This window comes from Centroberyx affinis, unplaced genomic scaffold (assembly GCF_046629955.1).
Source record: "Centroberyx affinis isolate AG114_WGS23_722 - 3 ecotype Tasmania unplaced genomic scaffold, CSIRO-AGI_Caff_v1 ptg001151l_1, whole genome shotgun sequence".
In the NCBI taxonomy this organism is placed as follows: domain Eukaryota; kingdom Metazoa; phylum Chordata; class Actinopteri; order Beryciformes; family Berycidae; genus Centroberyx; species Centroberyx affinis.
This window is the reverse complement of record NW_027279683.1, coordinates 203,544-216,195: the sequence shown is the minus strand read 5'-3', so window position 1 is coordinate 216,195 and position 12,652 is coordinate 203,544. Positions and strand designations below refer to the sequence as shown.

The 12,652-nt window shown below is 41.9% G+C and overlaps 1 protein-coding gene across 2 annotated transcripts in view; it reads right to left on the bottom strand.

Moving 5' to 3' along the window:
* Positions 1–337: 337 nt before the first annotated feature.
* pik3r1 (phosphoinositide-3-kinase, regulatory subunit 1 (alpha)) overlaps positions 338–12,652 on the bottom strand; it is a 28,347-nt gene continuing 16,032 nt past the window's right edge. Inside the window, exons 6-15 of one of the 2 annotated variants that reach the window (XM_071524118.1) lie at positions 11,116–11,317; positions 10,620–10,702; positions 5,186–5,387; positions 4,896–5,076; positions 4,670–4,795; positions 4,421–4,563; positions 4,135–4,311; positions 3,950–4,024; positions 3,673–3,843; positions 338–3,514 (exon numbers count right to left, since the gene is read on the bottom strand). In XM_071524118.1, the coding sequence (XP_071380219.1) occupies positions 3,325–3,514; positions 3,673–3,843; positions 3,950–4,024; positions 4,135–4,311; positions 4,421–4,563; positions 4,670–4,795; positions 4,896–5,076; positions 5,186–5,387; positions 10,620–10,702; positions 11,116–11,317 (1,550 nt within the window). In that variant the 3' untranslated portion in view covers positions 338–3,324. Of the gene's footprint in view, positions 3,515–3,672; positions 3,844–3,949; positions 4,025–4,134; positions 4,312–4,420; positions 4,564–4,669; positions 4,796–4,895; positions 5,077–5,185; positions 5,388–8,274; positions 8,479–10,619; positions 10,703–11,115; positions 11,318–12,652 lie in introns of those variants that run through there. The other variant, XM_071524119.1, reaches the window with a different exon arrangement.

The window sequence follows — 12,652 nt, the reverse complement described above, 5'->3', positions numbered from 1 at the left end:
CACACTTGGGACCTGATCCCCATCTGAAGGGCTGAGACAACAGTTTGGTTTTAGCATTACAGCCCACTGTCTGGATTTTGTCACTTGTCACATTTCCATTAAAGATTCCGGTAATATCTATGTTTAGAGAGTTTGCACAAATATGTGACATTGCTTTATACAGTGCAGAGTGAAAAGTAGTCTGAAGACAGAACATGGCTAGTACATCTTGTGTAAACATTAAGAGAGTACTCACTCTCATATTTCTATTACCTGTCATGTCACAGAATTTGTATAAACTCAAGACATTGCTTTAATTCGATAAAAACACTACAGAGAGAGATCTTGTTTCTTAAAAAGAAGTGTTTTATTTTCTTTTAACAACGCCCAATACAGATTTGAAGCAAAACTGGGGAACACTGGTAAATCTCAATCCCATCATCATGTCTGTGACACCCACGAAAAAGATGAGTTTGAAATAAAAAAAAAAAAAAACTGAAGTCATACAGGCCAGGAGGGAGGAAAGAAATTATTTAAACCTCAAAACGGTGCATGTTTTTCCAAGAACAGGTCATAGAAAATAAAATGAGAAAATAATTTGAATAATAAGAAACAAATAAGACCATGTCAACAGTCTGGGGATGTAAATAAAATCTGATGAAATTTCTTTTAGCAATATGAACGTATCAGATATGAGAGATCTAGTATCCACATTATCAGTTGACCTGTTTTGTTTAGTGGCCTCAAACGAACCAATAAAAGCAAAGATAAACGGCAAATTATCTTTGTGTTTGAGAGAAAATCAACTTCTTAGACAAGTCATTTGGTCAAGTACCTCTAAAATACATTATACACTTTGCACTCAGTTGTGTGTGTAGCTTGTCTATAGCTTTGCACCAGTTGAGCTCAACTGCCATGGGGGCTGAAAGTAATATGAAATAGATTAGGAAAATAAAAGGCATTGTAAAAAAAACTTCCATGCCAAACACATTTGTTCCATGGTCTTGCTGCACAAAATATTATTTTCCAAAGGGATGTTATATATCCGATATTGGCCGCATTTCTTTTGACGCAAAGTGACATAAATGGAGGCTTTTCTACCATTAGCCCTGTATACACACTTAGACCATTTCCACAATATAACAAGTGGTGCCAAAAAAAAATGTCACATTTGACATGTCAATGGAAATGGAAGGAAAAATCAAAATTACAATAGGTTAATGTTCATACAACTAATTTGTTTAATGTTACTTATAAAGATATATGAAACAAAGAGTTTAACTTGACAGCTGTGCTGACCAGAGTACATTTTGGAGGAAAAAAAAATAAAATTGCACATCTAAATTATTTTAAGGCGAGTAGAGCTATGGTTGCAATATCTAAATTTTTTTTTTTTTTTCAAATAGACTGGGCATGAGTGGCAGGTAGTGATTTGAGTGAAATAATTTGTACCTTTTCACATCACTTAATAATGCCACACTTTAATGCTGACAAATCGGGGTAATTCTGGTGGCCAAAGCAGCACACCCAAAAGCTAATTATGTCATCTAAAAATAATTAACGCAAATGTTTTAACAAATCCACTGGCTTTACACATCTACTAATCACTTGAGTCATGGACTTGTGAAAGCTGGAATAAGGATGGGGTACGAAAATATAGTTGAGCAGTGGCAACGATGTCTACTACAGCGTTGGCCGCTAAATTTTGGTACTTTTGTCAAACAACAGCACCACCATTCATTGGCATGTAATGTCTTCTGGAAATAAGAAATTACAGACTATCTGAAACGAGCTGATCCACCCATGTAAACACTTCATGATTTTCTGATACAGAAAAAATCCTAAGTGGACAATGTATATATATATATATGGGAAGACAAAATGTCTCCCAATTGATCTTTAATAACAATATCCATCAATTCAAAACACCAGTTTGCTTTGATATACTTATGTGGGAACATATTTTATAACAAAATAAATCTATACTGTTGTTTTCATGGAGATGGTTGAAAAGGTGTACAACATGCATCACTTAGGTTGCCTACTCCCATCAATCCATGCTCAGAGTGCTAAAACTTTGATTCTTTGTACATTTCAACAAAGGACTACATGTAGGCCTAGCTCTGTAAGAAATAGTTCTTGTGACTGAAGCAGCTCAAATACTCAAAAGGCTCTGCCTGAGAAGAACATTAGTTTGAAGCAAAAAAGACTAATAAAATACTCATCTTTTCCATCTTTATACCAGTTGATAAAGTAATTTGTAATAAAGTATATGTTACTATCATTTTCTTTAAAAATCAAAAGCAGTTTTTATCTTGGCATTTTGACACAAAATATCCTCTTGGATATTTACACAGGAAAAGATACTTTTCAAGCAATAAAACAAGCTTATATCATGGGTTGCAACAGAATAAAACACAAATTTGAAGAAATAAAGGAGATATAGAATTGCATAGCAGATCAGAATATAACCAAACAGGAACTGATCTTTTTTTGGTATGGTGCATTTAGATTCATCACTTTGCACATTTTCCTCTATGTACATAATGAAATATATCCATAAAAGTCCATTCATAGTTTTATCTGCCGACAGTAAAGATCAAGTTTAATTCTGCACTATAATGCTCAACGATGGGAAAGCAGGGATCTTGCTATGTTGTCCTCTCTGCTCTTCTGATTTAAGTCCATAGGAGTCTTTTCAAGAAATCAATTAAACTTTGTCAAAAAAGTGCCATTTTGCTACATTTATCAGCTGATCCATGGTCTGCTACTGAACAGTTAACACACACAAATGTGTTAGACAACCCCAACACCGCACAGTTTCCTGATTCTATGAGTTTTGGTCACATGGACAATCACACACTCACTCACGGCCACGTACATAGAAACACTTGTGCATACACACATACACACAGTGGGATGACATGACAGGAAAAACAACACAAAGGGCGACAAGAAAGTTGTGGCCAGTGGGTACAGATCCGTTTGAGAGTTATCTGCTGCGTTTAGACATTCCAGCTGGTAAAGCTTTGAAAAGAACAAGCACCGTTAGGAAAAGGCCTCCGTGTCCTCCACCAGGGGAGAGTTCAGCAGTTTCTGCTTGATCCTGTGCTCCCACGAACAGCAAAAGAGAAATAAATCTACATTCAGACTCGCCACTGCTCATGGTCTAGCAAAGTCACTGAAATGTTCCAGGCTTCGTTGCATCCTTTCCCCCTCGTCTTTAAAGTCTATTTTGGGCGAGACGGCCTCGTTTTAATCCTCGAGTCCGAGCACATGTCGCCGTCTCCGCTCTAAAGAAGGAGGCCCCCTTTTCTCGTGTCCGTTTGGATGTGTCCCGAGTCCTCATCGTCTCTGCTGGGCGTAGACGGGGTATGCTAGCGTCACATTCAGAGAGTCATTGTGCTGGACCAAAGACGTGTGCTGGTAGTGAAGTACGAGTTCTTTTAACGAGCTGTACAGGTTGTAAGGCTCGGCGAAGCCATAACCTGAGGGTGTCTTGTTGATGACACAGTGCTTCACCTCACCGTCCACACTGCAAAGAGACAACGACAAGGGTCACAGCCTGTTCTGTGTCTGTAGGTAATATGATGAGCACGATGGTGTTATTTTTGAACATGTCTGATCTCTAAAAATATCTTACATAGCTTGATCAAGCGTTAACAGCTGGTAAGTATATACATAGATACATACACAACACTGCAGGCGTAGCATCCTGCCTTGCTGCTGTCTCGAACCAGGAATGTTCCGTCTCTCTTGCCCTGGAGGAGAGCCTCGGCCTGTAGTCGATTGATGTTCCCCAGCTTCCAGGACCGTTCGTCATGGTGAGGAAGGTCCTCGTCATCGTCTACCATCGAATATTGACTGGAAAGATAAAGTGACACAGATGAAATAGGATTCATTTTGCGTGTTGTATTACCCCAGGTTGACACATAGGTTGTTGAAATTCCAAAAGGTCCGTGATACGTACTCTTCTGTGGTCTCGTTCTTGATTCCTAGCCACTCGTTGAGTTTCTTCTGTCTAACTCCCTTCTGGGTCAACCACCTAAAAGAGAAACGACATGGACAATCCATTAGAAACCAGGACTGATACATTTAGATTTTCTCCACAGAGATGTACACTTTTTGGTGACAATACTAGCCGATTGTACTTACATGAGATACTGGTCTCTGGTTTTGCGAAGCTGGATGAGGTCAGGCTTGATGCTGTTCATCCTCTTGTCAATCTCTCTGTAGTCTGCAGCCTGTTTCTTCAGATCTTCCTCCAGGCGACGCTTGCTGTCTACAATCTCACTAATCCGGGACTTCAACTTCTCATAGTTGCCCATGATTCTGAAGAAGAAAATGAAGGATATCTGAGTTTTGTATATAATCAACTATTTTGTTTGTCTCCTCACGTGTGCTTTCTCAAGTGAAGTGGTTAAATGCAGTATATGCTCACCTCTGGATCTCCTTGTCATTGCCTTCTCTCCTGAATTTCTCAATGTACTCCTTGCTGTACCGTTCTTGGGTTTGGCATTGCTCCTCAAATATCTTTATAGTTTCGTTGAAAGCCTCTATAGCTGTCCTTTTCATTTGGATTTCCTGAAAGCAGAAACACAGTATTAGTGTATGCCGTCCAAATATTGCATAGTAGAAATTCTTGATTATGGGTTGATTGTCTAGGTCTATGACGATGGATGGTGCTCACTTGTGATGTTCTGGTGTACTCCTCGTACAGGCGGTCGTACTCCTTGTTCTTCTCCTGGTACTGCTGGTGGTACTCACACAGCTTCTTCCCCACAGCTTCAATGTTGTCCTCCTTAACCACCTGATCCTGGGGGGAGATTTGTAACAAATCAAAAATTTGCAGTTAAAGTGCTTTGATATGAGCCTTTTTGTTTAATCTGTGAGTTTGAATTGAGATGGTAGCTTACCTGCTGGTGTTTGGAGACTGGGTACTGCAGCTTGACGTCTAGCTTGGGGTTGTACTGAGCCAGCGACTCATTGCGATAGTGGTTGATGAGCTCAACGACAGAGTTGAAGGTCAGTGGGTCTGAGAAGCCGTACTTCCCATCTCGGTGGAATATCTTGATGAGCTTGTTGTTGCCTCCTTTCCTGTAGGCAAAAAGAGCAACAGAGCCGGTTAAGCTAATGTTCAACCGCCTGAATATAATTGAAGGTAATGAATAAGAGATTTTTCAGATTCGAGGGAGAAATGACTTACCTCAGAGTGAGAGTGTAGTCTCCGTGCATTTTCGTTGAGGCATCTCGGACCAAAAACGTACCATCTGCGGTGTCTCTCAGCTTCTCGTTGACCTCCTCCCTTGAGATGTCTCCCCAGTACCATTCAGCGTCTTGTAGAGCCATGTTGTTGTTCATACCGTTGTTAGTCACAGATGCAGGCTTGGATGGCTTTGGAGGTAGGGCTGTAAGGACAAGAGGAGAGAATCTCGTCTGTAAATAAACATCTAGTGAAATTTGATTTGAGCCTTCACACGCTCGCAGTTACATAAAACTGGTCCTGAACTTGAATGCAATATTTTCTGGTTAGTTTCGACACACTAAACCCACCACACACACCACACCTTAACCCACCACAACTATTACCTAATTCATAGATTTGCAGTATCATTTAATTTACTTTGCTGGAAATTGAACTAGACAACAAATCTGAGGTACACCACATCTTTAAATGCGAGTTTCATTTAATTTCATCATTTCAGCAAAATCAAGCATCTTCAGATGCTAGTAGATACACACACACTCTCTGTGGCTTGCTCAGTCAACCTTATTATCCTTGATTTAGTTCTCTCCATCACTGAGGCTGCACAAGTGAGGCAGTGGGAGGAGAAGTGAAGCGTGAGTCAGGGAGAACGGATTTCATTCAAGAAAAAAAACCCTCTCTATAAATATTTCTCGCTGCAGGCAGAGAGATATAAGCGTATCATAAATCATGCAGAAAAATGAGCCCATCTGTGAACACAATTACACCAAAGGAAAAACAAAGAATGGTAAAAAAAATAATAATAATAAATCGAACACAGCTGTGGAGCTTAGGGCAAATTAATACCCGGGTGACCACAGGTACCCCCTATAAATTATTGTAACCAGAAAATAAAAAAATAACTCAATAACTCAATAACTGCAGAATGTAGTTCAATAACTACATTCTGTTGAAAGCCCATCATCAGTGACTTCATCTTCACATTCAGATCATTAAATCCCTATTCCCTCTCTGCTCTGAATCAGCACATATTCCAGATTCACAGATCCTCTTGGAGTCAGGTGCTCACTGTCTCCATGGCAGCTTACATTGGAGAAATTATGTGATGGAGATGACTTCATCAAAAAGCACTTGCTGTTTTGGATTTTAAAAAGGTGGCTTACATCCGCAAGGGCTAGCTCACGAGCTGACGGTTTCACAGCAGAGTTAGCAGTAGCAGAGCTAAAATGGCAGGCTATTTTTAACCCACAAAGCTGCACTGCCTTTGTTCACCCCCTCTGCATTAGCACCCTTTCTGCTGCAATGGACCTTGCAGAATTTAGCACATGGAGACAGCAAGCCATCAGTCCACTAGTTAGACAACCACAGCTGTGATATGCCTTAACATGCAAAGATGTATGATCTGTGCAAAACGTTGACCACCAATTCTTCACCTTTATGAAATCAAACTACAGAACATGTTTTTTGCTGCACTTTTCAGCAGTGAGCAGGTTTGCTTATCGACATCTTATCTGAATAAACTGGCTTCAGATCACCTGAAATCCTCAGTTCCTAAAACAGATTAGTCATTTGAGATGCTCAGTCAACTGGAAGGTCCATCTTTATATAAAACAGTAGCTTGGCCCTAGCACCACACTCCAAATCTTCCGGAGATAAATTGCCCATTTGACTGGCTGTAAAAATGTACCTCAAAAGGCACAATTAACTGTTTCTTTTCTTATCTGAAAAACTGTTTCTTATCTGAGAAGCCATTAAGGGCAGCCTGCTCAGTAACGTGTTACATCACTTACCACAGCCAATCGGATGAGGGGTCTGTCACCAACCACTCCTGCATCTTTCATTTCCTGAGAGCGATGAGGTCATTCTGAAAGCCCATTACCTTTTATTTCCCTGCTTCAATGCCTTACAAAACTGCAGCTAGGCAAAGGGCAAGAGACCAGAAAAGCTAAAATAACTCAAAATTATCTTCAGTATCCAGCATTTTGTCCTAGTATGCATCCCTCTTAAAAGCAAATGCGCAGTATCTCCTCACTAGTACAGAGGGGAAAAAGGACCTGCAGCCTGTTCCATTCTCTTCCTCTATCATCCGCTCTCTCCCTAGCTTGGCTGCTCACTCTCTTGCAGGTTGCTCAGCCCCTCCTCCCAGTGTGTGTCGTGCAGAGGTTTAGTCCGTCCCACTGTTGGCACTCAGACAAAGCCAGCTCTGCTGCAGCAGCACGTAGGCAGCTACATTATAATGCTTGGCCCGGTCAATGGCACCCAGAGCTCCAAAATACGCCTGTAATCCCATAGTGTGACACTCAGGAAATCCAGGGAGACATCTCTGCCATGCTGAGTGACACTAAAATAGACCTAGTTCTTGGTAAGATTTAAGTGAGTCAAGTGGAACACAGTCATTGTCATCCTAGGTTTGACTGTGGAAGAGTTATTGGGACTCAGTTTTCTCCATACCGAGTTTGGAAGTAATGAAATAGACCACATTAACTAAAAATCAGCCAGAAAATATTACAGATAATGTAAATGAATATACCAGCTGGTAAAACAGATCTGTAAGCACTACACAGCACAGTCAACAAACTTTCTTTAAACTTTTTAAAGGACACTTTAGAGGATATGTACATATTACTGTCAAGGAACACAATACCCATTTAATGCAATATTCATTAGGACTTTTCCATAGTAGCCATTAATTAAATGTTGCCAATGTTTAAAAGCCTCCTGGAATAGTAAAGTGTAAATGGAAAATCTACACCATACTAAGATTAATCAGCATGCCTCTTTGACCACACAGCAACGCAGCGTGATATATGTAGCTTGTAAGAACAGCTCCTAAATGTATAGCGATAGCAGCAGCAGCCCTCTGGAAAACTGTTCACTGACAGCTGTGGCTAGAGGCCTTGAAAAACGAAAACCTGTCATTCTTGTTCTTGTCCTCTCTCGAGCCCTGGTATTTTTTACAGTTATCTTTTATTTCTATCTATGCAGCACTATCCGTCTTAGTCTGAAGGCAGCAGCAGTGGAAACAAACTTCATTTCACTAGCATAGGTCAATTTAATTTATGAAGGAAGATGCAGGTTATCCAACTTACGTTGCAAATTGTGCATGTTTTGGTGAATCACCAATCTCTCCTTTGGAGCTTCTCTTTCATTCCCAAAAAATTTATTAAATCCAACAGAGCTACTTGCGAGTCCTCCAGTCAAGCTCCATTTCATAGCTCAAGCCACTGAGAAGTTTTTTTTTTTTCTAAGTTCTAGAGGGTGACAGCTTTACGTGGTTCTTAATGAAATCCAGGTAATCCGCTCGCTGTGAGGCAGGTGCAACATGCGACTGCCTAGTTGCCTGGCTGGTCAGCTCCTGATCTGAAGAGTGGTGTGAGTGTGACAGAGGGCTGGGCCTCCCTGCCTCTCTCTCTCTCTCTCTCTCTCTCTTTCTCTCTCTCTCTCTCTCTCCCTCTGAGCTCTGCTAGGCTCAGGCCTGCTTGCATGGGGGCAGCTAGTTAATGATTAGCTGTAGCTGCTCTGGTGTGAGTGCTGCCTGTTCTGAAAGCCGCCACTCGTGCCAACAGCGTGTGTGTGCGTGTCTCTCTTCGTCTCTTTGCTCACTCCCTCTTTCCCTCTCTCTCTCTGTTTGTAATGGAGGAGGTAGGGGGTGTTCAGTCTTATGATTAACTTGCAAAGTTTCAAATATTTGCTGAGCTGGGCACTTTGAGGCTGGGAGGACATGTGGAGAACTAGGGGGAGGGAGCATTCAGGGGGGAGGAGAGTGGCCTTAGAAACTAGAAGCAGCCGTCAGTTAACAAGAAGTGCTCTGTGGAGCAGGCCGACTTTCCAGCCAACCAAATCTAAGTGGGCCTTTTGTCGCTTACTTAAAATAGGCACCCAGTAACTGGGAGGAGGCACACAGACACCCACACACACACACACACACACACACATGCAGTCTCATTCACAGAAACACACATATACAATATACTCCATATGCTCCAACATCCAAGAAAGCTTGCATATAAACTCTCCCCCTCTCTCTCTCTGTCATTTTGTGTGTGAGAAAAGTGAATAGTGATTCCATTTTGACGCATCTGATCTGTGTCACATGTGTGCTAAGGTGGTGTGTGTGTGTGTGTGTGTGTGTGTGTGAGAACCAAAACACAAAAAAAATGTTTCAGGGTTTGGGTCTTGCCCCTGCATCCATCCAGCCAGCCAGCCAGCCAGCCACAAGTGCTCCTGCAGGTGCAAATTACTGACAGCTGAGAGTGACCCATGCATGGGAACATTATAAATAGCCTTAACAGGTAATAAAATGTTTAAACAGTCACAGCCAGACCCGGGCCTCTGGACCAGCCAAAGACAACGCTTTAACTAGCACTGTAAAAACACAACTGTGCCACGCAACGCTCTGCACTCACACACCACCAGACCAGCAACATCTATGGAGACTAGCACCCCACCAGTCATGAAAACGGACTTTGTGTAGATATGTGTGTTTGATATATTGCCAGTTAATACCATCACCCATGAAGAAACCTGACCTGCGAGGAAAAACCAATAGTTCAAACGAGATTTAAATCACCTACATTCTGACTGTGTGCAGACACAAATGAGGGTTGACAGGCATGTTAAATGGAATTCACCTGTAATCACACTCACAATTTACTGTTTTAAGATCAGTGTTTTCAGCTAAAAGGAATACAGACACAAAGAAACAACACTATTTCAAATATTTCTTTTTTTTTCCGTTTATATCAAACAAATGCCTATAGGAACCTTGTACGGCATTTTACTATTTGCATAACTGTAAAAACAGAAGCTGATACCTCCCTGTGCCAGGGTAATTTGCAAGTTCAAAAGCAGAAGCATGTTCTATACCCATCCGACTCCCCCAAATTTGAACAGCAGCTATTTCACTGTTCTGTAACAAAAGACATTAAGCAGTGTCTTACGGGTAGAAATGACCGCAAATTGCTACGGCTGACTGGTAAATGATAAAGTAGTCCTAACTTGCAAAACCCACTGCAATGATAAATTAAGACCATTAAACATGCTATGGGACCAGCTTTAGCCCTACAGTGACAGCAGTTTACCTCCAGAGTGCAGCCTGTGTTCTCCTAGAACTGCAGCAGTAGTAAGCCTCAACACCATTCTTCAGACTAATAATAGGTCAGGTCTCTTGCTGTTCAATTCATCTTCTGCAGCTACTCGGTCAAACTGCTCAGTAATGGTGCAGTCTTAGGGCATGCATTAATAAATCCTGCCAATGGTCTCACATTTTCCACAGGGTATTCATTAAAGTTGAGTTGAGTTTTTCAGTAAATAGCACACTACCGCAATGCGTTGATGAATGAACATATACCAACAATAAATACACCAGAAGCTTTAAAGTTATTGGATGGTGAAAGCAAAGTCAAGCAAAAAAAAAAATGAAGTCGTTAACTACCTGGAGCTGCCTGACTTTCACTCCATTCACTGGTCACCAGAATCTCGATGATCTTAATGTGAGCATCCAGGCTGGGTTCACAGCTGTGGGAAAAAAACACAAGTCAAATAAAGTCTTCATTTTCAAGCCCAGGTGACCGTCCCTGCTGCTCTGCTTATTCTGTGCTGGTCTCAGACTGATGGGAATTCAGGCTCAGCTGCTGTAATTGCACAGCACAGCTGGCAAATAGAGAAGCTCCCAACCTAAATCCTCACACGGCTAAAATGCATGTGTGCCTGGCAGGCTGTACTCAGGCAGTTGTGTGTGCACGTGTGAGTGCTTGCCCGAATGTCAGTGAATGTGTGTGTGTGCTCGTTTGAGCGTCTGTGTGTCTCAGTTGTGCATGATTGAGCATGTAGGCGTGAGTCTGTCTGCTGTCTGACTGTATCTCTGACAGGCCTGACCATGTGTCGGCGAGACATGGTCCCTAGGCAGACTGTGCTGCTCTGACACCCACCTGGCTGCCTGTTGTCTGAAAAACACAGGGCTAAAGATCTCGCCCAGGGCTCTGGCAGTGAGCAGGTTCTTGGGGCCGTTATGGCACACCCTAGCGAAATGCCTTAGCAGACAGTGGAGAGTGAGCCAATACTGGGCGGGCAGGCTGGGTGAGCTGGCGATGCGGCGCAGCAGCTGGGCGCACTCCTCGGGGTTCAGCACCTCTGTTGAGATAGATGGCGACAGCAGAGAGGTCAGAAAGTAAGGCACACAAAAATACTACGATATATTTCATCCAGAAAAGGTGCCAAACCCTACATTACAGCCTTCCTCGGTCAAAGCGAAGTATGTGAGAAGAATCAATGAGAAGTAAGAAGTGAAAAGATGTTTCTTTAAACAATGAAGAGATGGAAAAAAGGCTTCATGTGCAGTTGGGTTTGAAACCGCAGTGAGATTGTGTGGTTGACAATGAGTGTAAGGTACACTGGCAGGTGATTGGCTGGCTTAGAGATGCTAGAGATAAACTTTCAGGCTTGTTTTAGTTCCTATTAACCACAGATATCCTGTTTCTGGCCATGTGACAGCAAGAGAGCTTAACGCTGCGGAACAGTGTGTGGTGTGTGAATCTATCTGTGAGTCTGCAAGAGAAAGCAAAAAAGGCAGACACAGTTGAAGTTAGAGAAAGAGAGAAAATAAAACACATTGATGATACATGCCTACAGTGAGAGAAAGAGAGCACATATCAGAGATTGCACAAAAGGAAAAAGGGAGTAAGTCTACTCTGAAGGCCAAAGGGTGGATATTGACACTAGGACTAGGTCTTGTGGGTTTGTGTTCAAAGGTACTCGGTGTTCAATAGCAGGCCAGGGGTGGATTAGGTTAGCACCTCTGTTTTGGGCCAATTATTAACTAGACACGATGTACCTTTGGGCTGAGGCACAGCCCTGTGTGAGCCAATATTCAAATAGCTAGCACGATTCTGGAGGGCTTCCAATGTATTCATTAAAGGCAGTATTTAGAAGACAGGATGTCATTGCTGTAGGCAAATTTTCAGTATACTCTGAAAGGGAGGAAGTGACAGGGGTTGCTGTATACAATATCTCAGCAGGCGGATAATGGCATGTGATATTCAAAATACAGTTAAGTGAGGATGCACTGAAAATTGAAAACTAAATATTCAATGCTTTCATCAAGCTTCATTAAAGAAATAAGCTTCACCACCAGTGAATGATTTCAGTCCTGTACATCCCCCATGCAAGTTGACTGCTGTCACCTAGCCAAGTCATATTTGTTCCTCTGGAAGGAGGCTTAGGGCCATCAGGACAGGACCTCTCTGTTTCATCACAGCACCTATCCTGAGGCAGTACGAGTGCTGAACTCCATGGATCTGAGTTCCACAAATCAATTATTTTTGTTATTGATTTTACTTGTTTATTAATAGTTTTATTTTGAAACGTGCCTGACTGATTCATGTATTTATTGCTGTGATTGATAATGGGCATTGTATGGGAGGGTGTATGTCCCACTGAGCACTAGACATCATTTCAACATCATGTTTA